The 16,740-nt window shown below is 33.3% G+C and overlaps 1 protein-coding gene across 1 annotated transcript; it reads right to left on the reverse strand.

Moving 5' to 3' along the window:
• Positions 1 to 1,293: 1,293 nt before the first annotated feature.
• Positions 1,294 to 3,046, reverse strand: LOC113781926 (flavonoid 3'-monooxygenase-like). The gene is made up of 2 exons (XM_027327798.1): positions 2,144 to 3,046; positions 1,294 to 1,917 (listed from the first exon to the last, which is right to left on the reverse strand). The coding sequence occupies exons 1-2, from the start codon at positions 3,044 to 3,046 to the stop codon at positions 1,294 to 1,296; spliced, it is 1,527 nt and encodes a 508-aa protein (XP_027183599.1).
• Between the last annotated feature and the right edge of the window lie 13,694 nt (positions 3,047 to 16,740).

Consider the following 16,740-nt stretch of genomic DNA (forward strand, 5'->3'; position numbering starts at 1 on the left):
ATGACGTAAATAAAATATTATTTGAGAAAAAAATTTGTACCCGAACAAACCCAATACCTATGCATCCTTTCTCCTTTAGACGCTTCAAAGAAATTAAAAAATGGTACAATTTTGGAGTAATCAATGCTATCTATATGACTACTCCTATTTTTTCTAAAATTTTCAAACTCCCTCGGTAGATTGTAGTAAAAGCTCCTATTTTACTCCTATTTTGGAGTAAAAGCATATTTATCAAAATAATCCTATATATTGTCCCAAATATATTTTGATGCTCAAGATTATTTTGACTGGACCAGACTTTGGAGATTTAAATAGATATGATGCCTTTCAACATATCAAAGTTATGAAATTTGATGAATTAGATATAAAGATTTACCCTCAACAAAAAGAATATGAATTGACGTAAAAATTAACGTAAGCTCTTTGGGATTCGAAAGAAAAGAATATGAATTTTTTTTCTAAAGATAAAATATATTATCAAAGAGCCTTGGAATAAGGATTATGGGGGGTGATGGTATTGGAGACGAGTTCTCCAAGTTTCTTCTCGTGTAAGTTGACCGGAATTTCGGGCTCTATGATCCGGTTTAAAGCCCAAGAATGAATATACGTGGGTGAGAGGGCCAAACTGATATGCCCAGAAAAAGAAAAATTAGGATCTTCATTTCCATCTAGGCCGAATATCTTCCTAGCTTTAGGGTATTCATTCTGACTCGTGACTCAGACTTGTTTTGTCTTATTTATAGGTCTTGTATTTGGGTGATTAGGGTGTACAAACCAATCACAAATTTGCCTGTCAACTCTGCTTTCGTAAATGTTCCTTTTGTTATCCAGAATTTAAACAGATTTGAGGCCCGGTTTGAGTGCCTTGTTTGTTTCTCAAATTTTTGAGATACCTATTTCCGTTGCATACCTATTTTCTTTGCTAACAAGGGAGAGTCACTTTTTACTCTGTGCAATCTTCAATATTTCCATGTCAATTTTTCCATATGTCATTATTGCAAAAAATAAAAAAAAAAAGACTTGATTGTGACTTTTTGTTTTATTTCACAACAGAATTCACCAAAAGCAATTTAAAGAAAGAAAAAAAAAACTTGATTGTGACTTTTATTTTATTTCACAATGGAAATTACCAAAAGGAACATATTTCAATTATTTAGGGCAATTATACTGTCTCGACTCCTAAGCTCTCACCTAAAATGAGCTAAATGATATAATAGGAGAGCGGAGAATGAGTTTAACAGTTTACATATACAGAGTAGGAACATATTTCAATTTTCCCTAGAATCGTACACGCTAATAGAGATTGACCGGCAAACGTGGTTCTGGGATCATGGTAAGTGAAATCCTTGGATGAGTTGAGATACCATAGAGTTCTTCCGTGCAAATTTCTTCGGGTTTCATGCCATGAGGCAATTTCCAGTTGAATCCATGCAGCAAGTTGGCCAACATTGTTCCAACAAGTTTGAGTGCAAGGACATAGCCTGGGCACATCCTCCGACCTGAGCTAAAGGGCAACAGCTCAAAGTTATGTCCCTTGACGTCGATATCCTTCCCCAAAAACCTCTCTGGAATGAATTCTTCAGGAGAATCCCAATACTTTGAGTTCCTCCCCATACTCCATGTGTTTATAAGCACCGTTGTTCCTTTAGCAATGTGATAACCAGCTACAGTGCAATCCTCAAGGGCATAATGGGGTGCAAGCAGCGTTGCCAGTGGATGTAACCTAAAAGTTTCCTTTATGATCGCCCCTAGAAAAGGTAGCTTTGAGAAATCAGCCTCTTCCACCCACTTATCTTTCCCTATCACACTATCAAGCTCTTCGGTTGCCTTTTCAATGAGATGTGGATGTTTGAGAAGTTCATTCATTGCCCAGTCTACTGTGGACGCCGAGGTATCGGTACCACCAACAAGCAAGTCCTGGACATGATCAAATATTGGTAAAGTTAGTCCTGCCATGATCAAATGCTGATGAAGTATCATGCTTGACAACATATTGAAGGCAAAAAACCTCTTAATCAGAATAAAAAAGACAGTTATGTTTAATGGCGCATTGTACTAAGCTAAAGTGCTAGCGTTAAGATTCAGTAAGTTAAAGAGGTAAAGAGATCTGGAAATTTGATTAGACAATGAGAAGAAATAGCACCAGAATTAGCCCTTTCATCTGATCTCCGGTGAGTTTAACCTGGAGATCAGGATCTTCAGTATGTTGCAATAGAATGTCCACCATGTCCTTAGGGATAAAATCTTTCTCCGTTTTCCTCCTGGCCCGATGATCATCAAGCACATGGTTTTGGAATCTATCAAATTTGTTGTAAAGTTCTTTCATTTGCTTTACGTAACCTTGGAGGTCAAATCTGTCGAGCCACGGAATCCAATCCCCAATATTGAACACACCACCCAGCAAAAACCAGGTCTCTATCATCTCTTGGAGTTCTTCAAAGGTAACTACAGATCCATCCCCTTCAGATTGGGCAAAGTACTTGTTACTCAAAACCATTTGGCATGCAGCGGAGAGTGTAAAACGGATTAGATGATCTCTCAAAACTACTGGCTTTCCTGAGAGAGCATACAAACGAGACATGAAAGCATGCCTTTCCTTGATGCGTATGCTCTCGTAGGAGTCAAGTCGTTTTGTACTAAATATTTGGGTTAGACCAATTTTACGAACTTGTCGCCAGTGTGGACCATATGGTGCCCATAACATGCCGGAGCAGTTGTAGCTAGTGTATTTGGCAGCAGCAGTTGTAGGTCGAGAGGCGAAAATGCTGTCATGCGTTTGCAAGAATTCTTTTGCCATTTCAGGGGATGAAGCTATTACAACAGGGCTGGAACCTAATTTTAGTTGCATGATTTCTCCATATTTCAGGGACAACAAGTGTAAGGATTGATGTGGGATTGAACCGATGAGGTTCAGGTTGCCAATAATAGGCCATGGTTTTGGTCCTGGTGGATGATTTAGCTTGAGGCGTTTGCGAGTGAATACTTTTGAGAGAAAAGCCAATGCAACCAGCCATGCCAAGGCTAAGAGTAGCCAAGTGCTTTCCATCAGGGCTGAATAGCAAGCTAGGGTATGACAGTGAACTCCAGTGGGGGTTTTATAGACATGGTCAAGTTTGAGAAGGTTAATCTGTAGGGGCCACATGCATTGGCTTTGAATTATTTCTTGGGGGCAGGATTTGCTTTTAATTTACCCATTCACAATAATTTCATTGTTTTCCACATTTTTTTTTTCATCCCACGTTTATGCGGCAGCCGCCTTTATATTTTAATATATATTGCAAAACAAATGACCAAATCCACTGATCCTCTTCGGAGTCTACGTACCTCACCCAGTTGATGCCTTAATTTCCTGCCATTTGTTAATCAAACAGCAAGTAAAGCTAAAACATTAATTTAACAGTAGCTAGTACGATTATATTGATCATACAATTAATTAGTTTCCAGAAAAATGAAACAAAAAGGATTATTTGTTTAAAACTTGATCTTTTTTTTTTTGGGATAAAGGAAAAAAAAGAAAGAAAAGAAAAGGATGTGTACTGAAGTTTGGTATGATGCATCATCAAAAGGGACAAGGCAGAAACTAAAGCACCTAATATATATATATATATATATATATATGCAAACCAAACTGCACCTAATTAAATAACCACGGCCCCCATGGTTTTAATTTTTTTTTTCAATATAGTACGTGTGGCCCCTATTTTGAAAATTAAAAAAATAAAGTAACATTTTAAAAAAATTTAAAATTAGAAAAAAGTATTTGGGTGCCACATGTAGTACATGAGGTATGACTGTATAGGTACCCTTAAATAAACAACAAATCCACCACTTACTAGATTTTGCAGAATTTTTAAAATAATTTAAGAAATTAGCCCATTTGTTTAGGGGCAAGAATGAATATGAATTGGGTCAGATCTTAATTTTTTAGGAGAAAAAATGAATATAGTTTAGATCAGACTCCACATTTGTAGAGAAAAAAATAAATATAAATTGGGTCATTTATTTAACTACAAATAGTAACTAATCTTTTTGCCCCTAAAAAATAATCACATATGAGTTACATGATGGATTCATGATGAAAGTAGTCAGAAACCTAGATTAGAATCAAGTTTTTTTTTATTTGAATTATTAAGGGATGTAAAATTAATATTTTAAAAGTGAATGATGAAAAAATTCATTTGACAAAATGCAAGAAATTTTTTGAATGGTTTTCCCAATTTAATTTTCATAGCAGTAGTGTCCTCTTCAACTTCATTACGTCAAGATTATCTAACGAGTATGCCCATCAAATCACTTTTTCCCATTGATAAACATTGCTAAAAGCTTTTAAATTTTTTCCAGACATCCCAGCTTTTCAATTTTATTATGTCACTTCTCGCCAGGCATAGACAAGCTTGCGAATCACTGCTCCAAGACATAACACCTCTGCATCTACTTGGTTTCATGAGCCCCACTTTCAAAATGTGATGATTATATTTAAAATTTTCAATTCTTGGATGCTATCTTATAACACTAGTTAAAGCAAAGTTGAGATCTGTGATCAAATCGCTTGGCTTCACAATATATGAAGTCGTTACTCTTATAGATCATCTATACAAATCTATATCTATATGTATTACAGACTGGGTTTTTAGGAGAGAACCTCTCAATGACTTCCAAATTTTGCATTCTTTTTTTTAGATTTTTGTATTTATTTTAATACATAAAAAGTAGTGGGTTATAACCAACCCTATCACCAGTCAAATTTAAAATTTAAAAATTTTCCATTATCAACTTCATAAACCGTTTATAGTTTGTTATTTATATTTTAAATCCTTTTTACTCCTTAATTAAATACAAATACTTATTCGTATGCTATTTTAATACAATTTTATATTTTTATAATTAAGAAATATTTATCACTAAACTAATCCTATAACCACATCTACAAATGAACTTTGCAAATTACATTCACGTTTAAAAAAAAATCACAAATATGCAACTAAATGTAAAGTTGAGGGGGTAAAGTACAACTAAATGTAAAGTTAAGGGGCTTACGATATTTAACCCCAAAAAAATCGCAAGAACTGAACAATTGTTTTTTTTTTTTCCTTTAGGATGGTCGGACATCCATGTGCAGTGACCAAAAAATTTTCCCTTTCTTAATGAATGTAAGATGGCCAATTAATTTATTTTTTTAAAAATGAATAGGGCTGTTTCAGATCCAAAAAAAAAAAAGAAAAAGAAACAAACCCAGGTTCCTCCATTGTTATGATTTTTTTCACCATTATTCTAAAAAATTTGCTAAATTGAGTTCTTTAGGGCAAACAATAAGATGTGTGACGAGTCCCTTTTTTTTTTTATATGCGTGACCAGCCTATTGTTGACAAAAGTTTAAATTTTTTAAAAAGTGTACAAAAATTATGGGAGATAATATTAGGAGTTTATAGTAAATTTATCACACTTCTGGTGTGGTTTTCACCTGTCCAATACCATGAAAGAATATGATAGGTTGCAATTTTATCATTTATTTTATTATTAATTTTCCCTATTACCTAACCCAATGTGGATTAATTGTTAGATTTTACTCACTTTTGATATTTTGCATTTATTTCAGGGAGTAGAACAAAAATATAATAACAGGTGCTAATTTGGCAAGAAAAGAGTTCAGATAATAGAGTTTGTCCTAGGGACATTTTTAGAACAATAAAACGTGAGCCCTTGTTGGGCAAATTGGGCCGAAGTCTTCATTTTTTTGCACAGGAGCCGCCGCAAGGAGCACTACTTTATATAGGAAAATTGTGCAGGAAAAAAGGGTGTCTTCTTCTTCCTCTGCGGAAGAAGAGCCGCCGCGCAGAGCTTCTCAAAAGAGGACATTAGATAGGAATAGAGCAAACAATGGCAGACAACTCTTTAGCTTAGTCTTTTGACTTTTCCTTGTGGGCTCCAAGTAGCTTTTCCTTTTCCTTCTCGTATGATTGGACAAGTAGAAACCATAGAATCAATTGCTGTAGCTTTGCTATCTTTTCAAACATTGGAACCGAATTGAATTTCCCCAATTTCAAGGGACAATGGCTGCGGCTCTCTTTACAATTTCTGGTGGGTTTAGTTCATTAATTATGAACTAATTTTCCAATTCTGGTCAAGGAGCAACGTAGGCTCTGGTTCGTCTAAAAATTGTGAGATCGATTTAATTTAATCTTTTTCTTTTATTTATTGGTATTCGCATATTTCCTGGTTACAGTGCTTATGATTGTTTAATTAATTGATTGTCTTGGATCCGGATAATTAGTTAATTTGGTAATCTATTGTCATTTGGGACGTTAAATCCGTAATTGTTTAATTGTCTCAAAATAGTGATAACTGGCATGATTGGGTTTGTGTCAGGGGAATACGCGGGCTAATCTAAAATAACCCTGGTAGTGCGTTATTTGATTAGAATAGGGCTCCTCTAATACGTAAGGCAATTGGAGAATTAAATTTTATGGGCGTACCTAGGATTATTCTCAATTAGAGCAGTGATTAACGGGCGTACCTTAATCATCGACACAGTAAGGAGGGGTTGACTGTCACGCTTGTTTGGCAGTTATAACCTATTTATTAGTAAATAATTGGAATTGCCTTTGCTTATCGATGATCAATTAGGTGAACCATTGTTGAAGTTATTTCTTGGCTAGATCCTTAGTTATCACTAATTTGATTTTAGTAATTTGTTATTTAATTTTTAGTAGTTTCTTAGATTTTATTTGAATTTCTTTGATTGTCACCTTCCGCACAAAAACACCCCCTTGTCACTGTGAATTTAAAAAGAAACAATTACTCCCAGTCCCTGTGGATTTGACCCTGCTTACCACTATTTACAGAAATTAACTTTAGTTTGAGCAGATTTTATTATTGCACAGGTTTCGACAACCTGTCAAAATAGAACAAGCTATTATCAATTATTACACGCTAACTAGAATTTGGAAGCATACAACGTGATCAAGAAACAGTAGAAGCAATTAGGACTAGATTTTGACCCCAAAAAAAAATTAGAACTAGATGCCACTGGCACATTGCCGTAACTTGCAATGGCAATTACGACTATTTAGCATTTTTTTTTTTTGCAAGGAAATAGGACACTATAAAGATTATTTAGGCAAACTTTACTTCATCGGTGATTTGAGTATACTATCAAGTTATTGACTATATTACAAATCTTATAATCATGCTCACATTTTCCCCACGTTTTCCCACTCCAATTAAGAGTCCTCCAATTTAAGAAATGTTTATCTGTTAATTAATCCTATAATCGCTCTTAAAAATCATATAATTATGCTCATGTTTTCCCTATATTTTCCCCACTTTTTCACTCCAATTAAGAGTCCTTCAATTTAAGAATTCCACTCCAATTAAAAGGTCTCCAAAACATAGCATGCTCATTCAACTTTCTTGCGTGCTCACTGCAATTAAGAGAACTTTCTTGCATTTTTTCCAAGAACTTATTTTCTCCTTCAATATTTTTATGATATCTATCTTAACCATTAACCTAATTTCACTTTGGAACATGCCCGCCTACAAGCATTTCAACGACAACTAAATTTCAGACTCGCAAGATTGTAAAGGAGGAAACATTTGTTTAGAAAACGAAACGTACACTGCAACGATTCCACACAGTAGTTCGAAAAGTTTCAGCAACTTTGCGTTGACGAAAGAGAAATCTCACATCAAATTCGAAGAACAAAATCCCAACTACACCGATTAAAACGTCATTTGCATCAAATTAGAAATTCTGGTACTGTTTATTCTTTAAACATTTGCATTTCCATTGTTTTTTAAATATTATTCCCAATAATGTAATATTTTCGATTGATTATTGCTGTGATTGCCTTTCATCTTTAAATAGAAGTGAAATGTTAGGTAATAGGTCATTATTTTAGACTCATTTTCTCATGATTCAATAATAACTTATTACACAACAGTAAGCATAAAAATTTATTTTATGGTCAAAGCAATAGATGTCCATCACTGTTTTTATGTCATCTTTTCCCTATGGCACAAGTATTGGTATTTGACTTTTGATGAAACCAAGTTCCCTCCAGATACAAAAATGATGGAATTTGATATGAGAAATTTCTTACGATAGAAAATTTACATTTTTAGATTGTTTGCGACTTAGTTTGGATTCTCAAAGTTCAATAACTATGTATAGTATTTGATATTGTCATGATAACAGTTTCCGTACCTTTAGGCCAAAAGAGTTAATGTTTCTTATCACAAAAAGATTGTCATTATCTTATTCTTTGTCACTTTGGTCTGCATTGTAATGACGTGGTCAACACTGTTGTTAGGTAATTAATTTCATGTACTTTTAATTTCAACATATTTTTTGTATTGTATATAACATTTTATTTGTCAAACAGGTACAATGTTAACATATAAATAAGAGATTCCAGTAGTAACATGCATCTTAATCTATAAGACAGACATGCACGATTCGTATTTGGTTGTGATGCTTTTTATCTCAGGGGATTACAAAGGAAGGTAAAATTTCTTGATATATATTTATTTTTTTATAATGCTATTTATAAATTATGTAAAAAAATACACTAATTTTGAACTTTGTACGTACTTAATTCTCAGGAAAATGATGATAGATTGTTCAACCAACAAATTAATTCATACAAAAATCGTGCATTTTCATTTGTAGTACGCACTACACAAAATTCAATAGAATTAATTAAATCACCAATTTTGACTTTCATACTAAAAGTTGATTGGTGTGAAGAGTGTTCGCACCTTCATACAAGATTATCAAATCGAATGTATAATATTTGTAAGTATTTCATTTTAACAACATTCAATTAGATTGATTTTTATTCATATATCATTCATTTTCTAATATAAATTTATATTATTTTTTCAGGATCTATCTTCCGAAAAAGGCAGTTCTTGAATGATATACACATTCTATCATATTTCAAACTATTGTTAGACAGATATTACATTTTAGTTGTGTTGGTACAATTTTTTAACTTTTTTTTATTCACCATTTTATTTTCATTTTTTTCAATAATGTCAGCACCGTACATAGCACGGGTATTCACACTAGTGAAAATGTAAAATTAAACCACTCCCACAACGGACCAGGCGCTTGTGCTGTTATTGGTTGTGACAATATGGTACAATATATATAGAAAGTCAGTTACAAAACTGATATAAATACTAATATAATAAATGTAGACACTAGCCTAATAAAATAGAAAAAACACAACAAATTTCTTGACACATTGAGGTTGGTGCCCTATAGTTTTGTCCATGGACACATATCGACATTCGGGTTTGAAATTTTACTAAAATCTCTAGTCTGTCAGGAGAGGATATTATTTGAAAAGAAAATTTTGGGTGACATTTATTAAACATTTCTACAAAATGTACTCGGGTGACATTTAACCCTTTTCTTGTGGGAAGTAGCGTCCTCCATGAGTGATAGAGTTTCTACAACAAAGAAGCAGGCCCAAACAAAGGGAGACTAAGGTTCCCAGATTGGTGAATTTTCTATGTTTTTGTTTGATGTTTGAAAAATGTTTATCAAGTGTGACATCCCACATCTTTCTGCTTTGGGGTGGCAAATGGGTTTTAATCTTGATGACTTTTTCTTCAAAACTACTTCTGGACGGATACCAGTTGAATACAAATTATTGTGTTTTTGGCATTATAGATTGCTGGCCTGGCCTGGCCTTGCTTTTCATTTCCCTTATTTTCAAAATCATTTTCACATTTAATAATTGCAACCAAACATATCCCTTAGCCTTAGCAGACTCAGACACCTTGTTTCCCCATTATTTTCTTCAAGGTTGGATCATTGTGATAAAATCCCTTAATGGGCCCTTGATATGATGTGTTGTGGATTGCTGTTTTGACGAAACAAAGACATCAAAGAATCAATGCCAAATGTTCATTTCTGCCAAAAAGGAAGTCATCAACAACATGCTTGATCTTTGGGGCATCTTTTTCATCTCTCTTTTTCTTTCTTTCTTCTTTTTTTTTTTCTGGTTGAAAGGTCCGTTGGGTATGGAACCACGTCTCCACTTCTTGCTTGGTGATCAATTCTACCATATCAAGATTGATACCCATCCCACATTTATCAAGAGTATGTCTATGATGGTCATATACAAATATGTAACTAAATCAAAACAGATAAATCAAGGCAAAAGTTAAGAATTTAACCAAGATAAATAATCAATACTCTTTCACGAAACTCTAACCCTAGATATAAATTAGCTCATCATAATAGTAAGAGTAAATATTAATTCAATGATGAAAAATACAAGACTTAGAATAAAGAGCATGTAGAACTTCCTAATTAATGATACTCTAAATCCCGCGCCTTAATTTCCTAGTTTGATTCTTGAATCTTAAAGAAAAATCTTAGAAATAATGTTTAGATAAGTGTTCCCTCCCCAGAAAATGTCATGAGTACTCCTATGTATAGTTTCCTAAAGTTCCAGTTGAATCCCAGAAGGAATAGGTTAGTTAAAACTGAAGAAAAGCGAGTTTGCGCGATTTTCGACCAAGTCCAGCACCGAGCATTCCATGAATTCCAAATCTTCAATTTTCAGAGGATGTCCGGTGACTAGTTGAGCAACATTTCTTCACAATTCGTTTTCCCACCCTGAGCTTGCATGTCACGCACAACTTGCGTTCATTCTTCTTCAAGTTCAATCTTCCACACGTTTAGTCAAGTTAGGTAGCTTTCACCATCATGTTCAAGTTTCACGAGCAATTCCAAGCTCATTTGCATCAAATCCTCCTAAAACCAAAAACACAATCAAGTTAGGTAATTCCCTTTCATATTAAGGGCTTAACATGCACGTTGTGCACCGATTATTCATATAAAAATTATACCCTATCATTAACTTGACAATGAATAGTACGTCTTGACCAGAATGAGCTTGAGTTTTTGAGAGGAGCTGTAAAGCCGGATTTCCAGTGACTCGTGGTGTTGCTATGAAGGAAAGAAAGCTGCTTTTGCTAGTTCAAAATGATCATTAGAAGGTAAAGAGCTATTCTACTGTAGTTCTTTGTTGCAAATAATTTTTTCTCTTTTAGCCTGTCGAGTACAACTCAAAGTTAGTCTTTTCGACTTCTCAATTAATTCTGCAGTTCAGTATTTCCTGCTGCCATTACTTGTTTCGTGTGTTGTCTGATGCCAGTTGAAACAGCGGTGATTATGAGGACTTGAACGGGTTTTAGAATTATCTTTATTATTTTTTGTTGTTTTTTGGGTCAAGTCTTGTATAATCTAGATGAAATTCATGAGAATTATGAACGTGAAAACAGTAATATGACAAAGTTGAAGCAACAATTAAAAGTTTGTTGTAGTGCGTCGTAAAATCCCACTTTTCTTGTAGCAAAGTTATTTAACAATTGATTAACTGATCATTATTCAAGTTAAAGCATTAAGAAAGGACAAGGAACTAAGTGATGATAAGAAGGAAAAATTGAAGACAACAAAAACAGGTTAGGAAGAAATATATCAAAGTAATTAGCTTGAATTAATTCCCAAAACTTATAAGCAGACGAAAGAAAACATGGACTAAAGCTTTGAAAGTTATTGTGACTGGGTTACAAAATTCTAGCTTTTCCGATCAATGAAGGTGATCAAGGGACTACTATGTAAGGAGGGTGAGTGACTTTTACATACTCTTGATACATAATCGAGTGATTTAATTAGGAAAATTGTCTTTCCAATATTATAGGAATCAAATATCTCTTTCTCCTTACTTCTTAAATCCCACCTCCCCTACTAAAAAAAGAAAGAAAGTGCATCAATAAAGTTACTGCCTATAGTTTTAAATTCATATAATGATTATTTACCACAGAGAAAGTTCTAAAAACAATTTGTCACAGGGATCACTAGTAGCATCATAGACACTTTGAGAAAGAATTATTGATGCAGTAAAAATTCGAATTGTTACTTTTTCACGCCTAAGATCTTAAAGGTATAAAATAGGGGGTGAATGTACCTAAAATATAGGAATAAAGGTGAAAGAATAATGTTACCAATAATTTGGTCATGTTAAAATACAATAAATGCTTGAGAAGGGTCTACAAATTTCTTATTTGTAAACCTTTTTTTTTTGTCTTTTTTTTTTGTTGTCTTTTCTTTCTTAAATTAACTCAGTATGAGACAATGGAGGGATTGTTGCACCTACAAAAGTTCCCCACCACGAAAAGAAAATGCTGTCATAAGACATGGCTTGATTCTTAAAATTAAAGGTTACATCGCTTCAGTAGGTATCAATTTCATTAACAAGATCCAATCAAAAGACAACAGCGTCCTAAAGATAAAATAAACAACATCAGAAAAGGTTAATCATGAATATTTCGACGTCACTATGATTGAAACTAACATTACTAAGAAAAGAATATATCATTGGCTCACGTCAAAATATCTCTAAAATATTGCTATTATGCACGCGTATGATGGCTTTGTGCATGAACATCTCCAATTTTGATGCGTTCCTCATTAGGAAGAAGAACGTCTCCTATTAGGGAGTATTAAAATTATTTTCTAGGACACTTTTCTAGTATCTTATCTTATCTTGGTTGTGCAAAAAGAGTTTGCTGCGTACACATTTCAACATTCAACAGCAGAACTTCAATAAAATATCCTCTTCCTGACAATGAGTAAAAAATGTTCAGTTTTCTTCTTAAAAGGAACCGAGACATTCATTGGATCTACAACATAAAAAATGTATCCGGGTGTCACTTCACTTTTCTTTGGTAGATGACTACATGTTAGAAGATGTTTTTCACATTCCACATGGGATATCTAATTTTTTAAAATTTTTTTGGTTGAATATGGAATCTTTATTCACCTACGATGAAAGCCAATTTGCAATAATTTATGGCCAAAAATTCCGTCCCATGGTGCACCACGTCGTGGCGACCTATGCTGTGGCGTACTGGCGTGGAAAGATATGCCATCGCAGCAATGGTAACAGGACAATCGCAGAAAGAAATTGTTGTTAATTGGTGAATAAGATGATACAACGAGATATTCTTTCATTTAGTGGGGCTCTAGTTTTGTAAATTTGATTCGGTTTGGTACGGCTTTGTGAAAATTAAGGTGTTGTTTGGATTACAATTTTCTGGAGTTTTTATAAAAAATATACTGTAACGATTTGATATATGTAATGCAAAAAGGTGATGGGAAATGTGTTCATGGTAAATGTAGAAATTTTTTTTAATTGAAAACTGACTTTCCAAACAATGATACATTCATGAATCTTTTATGCTCCTGACCAATTTCAATGTTTGAAAAATGTTTATGACATCAAGTGTGACACTACATCCCCTCTAACAACTTGGGCTTTGATAAAAAAACAAAAAAGTGTGACATGGCTTCCACTTTTAAGTATATAATTTTATATTCATCATGTTTACAGATGAAGTTTCATTTTTGAGTATATATATATATATATATATATATATATATATATATATATTTATATATAGTGAAGTATAATGCGCATTTGAGTAAGTATCATTGCATTGGTATTTATTATGATAGAAAGGGCTTATTGCAAATAAAGAATTAAACATGGATCTTTTGGAAAAATAACAATGAAAGTACCATAACAATTTATTAACTAATAAATATGGAAGCTAGAGCACTTAAAAAAGCTCATAGAATTGTGTAAAGATAACAAGGAAATAAATTTGACAACAAAAATAATTTAGGGAGAAGTTACTATCGACCTAAGTAGCTTGAGTTCATTACTAAGACTTTATTAGTACTATTAGGACTCACCCCCGTGCCACGTGGGGTTTTCTTTTTGAGAATTTTGAAATTTTACAACTTTTTTTAGGTTTATAACTTAATAGGGGTAAGATTGCTGTCGGTTTTGTCCAAACCCCAGCAATTTGATTAGCAAGTTTGTCTCATTAGTACGTGACATTAGATTCATGAGTATGGAATTATATCCTAAGTTGGTTTGAGAGATGGAGAAAGAGTTTTTAATATGCAACTAATGACCCGAGGCTTAACAATTTAAACTTTTAGATCAACATTTGATTCTCAACTTATATATTGGCTCTTTAATTGGTAGGCTCTTTCAAGTTTTTGCTCCCTAATAAGTAGTATTAGAGTCTCTCTTACAAGATTAGGGTGCTCTTTAATAAACTATTCATTAGTAACTGCAATGCTGTTAGACCTGGACTGGACTAGCTGGTTTGATCGGTCCGACCATGAATTGGCCTTCTTCTCTAATTGGTTTGTAGCACAAAACCTCTTTGGTCAAAAATTAGTCAAAAATCGGGTAAACCAGTGACCCGATACGATTAGTTAACTCGGTTCTCAAACTTTTTTTTCTTCTTTTTCCAAACATAATTTAAGTTACCTAAATTGTAACACTTTCATTGATTGATAGGCATAAGTAAACCCACTTACTTAGTGTAAATATCAAAAGCACTCGCTTTCTTGAATGATCTTTAAATCAGGATATTTTTATCGCTATGATCTTATCAATTTAGCATCAGTGATTCTAACTTGCATTAATTTATTTTAATTTATTTTTCAAGTAGTTTTGGAGAATGGACATATTTTAACAATAAATTTACATTTTTATATATAATTATTAGGTGTATATAGAAAATTTACATTTTTTATGGTTGGCCAAATATAACTAACAACTTAATTTCAATATTTCTAAAACTTATAAAAATATAAAATAATTATGACATCATGCCGATGTCAGCGGATTTTTTAGAACAGTCCGACCAATCCGACCAATTGACCCTTGACTCAATAGTTTAGTTGAGTCGCTATCCAGTCGGAGTTCAATAACATTGTTAGTAAGTGAATTCTTCTTGAAGTTGGATTTCGGTAAAATGGAATTTGAAAGAACCGAAATATAATATTTGGTAAAATGGTTGGGAGAAAAATATTAAATATAGATTACTAATTACAGGCTAAATTATTGAAATTTTTATAATATAATGTTATAGACATGTACAATATATGTGTGTGTATATACATACATATATATATATATATATATTACTAAATATAAGAGTAAATCTTCAAATACTAATTAGTAATTACTAATTATCTAACTTAACTATAACCGTACTTGGAAGTCAAATTTTGTTGGAAGTTAACATGTTGGAGTTTAGCTTGACAACTTAATTTGGAGTTCTTGTTTATTTCAATGTTGTTAAGAATTTAGATTATGAGTTACGACTTAGAATTATGAACCTAATTATTATTACTATTTTTTGTATATCAATGTTTGAGATAAGTTGATTGAATTTTGTTGGAAAACATATGGGATATTATTTTTTTACAGCAACCTTTTAGAGAAAATTAAAATATTTTAAATCACTATTGACATGTTGCATTTCGGATATTACTGAATTATTGGTTCTTTGATGCAACTTACCAAACTAAAGTTTGGACGATAATCGGATATTGGCCTTAAAAAATTGATTCTCGAATTACTGAAATTTTTTTTACCAAATTTCCGATTATCGGTCGATCAACACCCTTAACTAAGAGTTGGCAAGGGTCCAAATTTTGGTTTGTACTAGACTGGATTACTCATTAGTAAGTGGATTTTTCTCGGAGGTGGACCGGTGAAATTCTCTTCTTAGTGGTAGATTGAAGTGTCAATGAGTATGGCTGATGTTACTTATTACCAAGTGGATTCTTCTCGGAGTTGGATAAGTGAAATTTTGTTCTTAGTGGTAGACTAAAGTGCCAAGGAATTTGATTGGTGTTGGACTGGGTGGGCCAAGAGTTTGGCAGGAGGTCACGTGGGTATTAGAACAAGGAGCTAAGAATTGGCAGGGATCCGATATCTAATTTGGATGTCGAAGAAGAATGGGTTCATGATTGGGAGAAAAAGTAACCTTGAGTGTTAAGATGGACTTATGTTGAAGAAGAATGAATCTATGATTGAGAGAAAAAATGACATTGGATGTAAAAATGAGCTTGTATTAAGTATTAAAGTAGGTTCAAAAAAGATTTTGTAAAATTGGGTTCAATGTGAAGTGCTACTCAGAAAGGAGGAAATTATTAGTTTCATGGATAGAGAATTGTATCCCATATTGGTTTGAGAAATGGAGAAATAGCTCTTAATATGTAAGGGCTTGGAACTTATTAGTTTAACATTTTAGGTTAATACTGAGTTCTTGACTTACACTTTTTGGTGGATTCTCTTGAGGTTTTTTCTTCCTAACAGCTCTGGATTCATTTCTAAGTGAGGAGAAATGCCACTTAAGCATGTGAGATTGTGCAAACCTTACGCTTGAGGGGAGGAATTGAAAAAAACAAAAAACAAAATTATTAAGTTGGAAAATCATTTTTGAGTGAGGAGAAATGCCACTTCAGTATGTGAGATTGTGCAAACCTTATGCTTGAGAGGAGGAATTGAAAGAAAAAAATTATTAAGCTGGAATAAGATACATTGAAGAAACCATCTGCAACGTATTTTACAAATCACATTATATTTACTTATGCGTCTTCTCTCCTCTTGCCGCTTCAAAGAAATATACAATAAGTGATAGGATTAAAGTTCTCTCAGTTTCTTGGCACATGGATTGACCAAATTTGCGGGCTCTCTCATCGCGTTTATAGCCCAAGAATGCATATAAGCAGGAAAGAGTGTAAAACTACAATTTGCCGAAATCGAGAACAATTAGGATCTTCATTTCCATCTAGGCCGAATTTCGTCCGAGGAGCACCTTGGACCTAGGGGTGTAATCGAACCGAGC

Source organism: Coffea eugenioides, chromosome 9 (assembly GCF_003713205.1).
Source record: "Coffea eugenioides isolate CCC68of chromosome 9, Ceug_1.0, whole genome shotgun sequence".
Lineage (NCBI taxonomy): Eukaryota > Viridiplantae > Streptophyta > Magnoliopsida > Gentianales > Rubiaceae > Coffea > Coffea eugenioides.

Excerpts from the sequence above, each read along its gene's own strand:
- LOC113781926 (XM_027327798.1), bottom strand. The coding sequence starts at position 3,046 with ATGGAAAGCACTTGGCTACTCTTAGCCTTGGCATGGCTGGTTGCATTG. Across the intron at positions 1,918-2,143 it reads AGATGAAAGGGCTAATTCTG|GACTTGCTTGTTGGTGGTAC; the intron begins GTGCTATTTCTT and ends GATCATGTCCAG.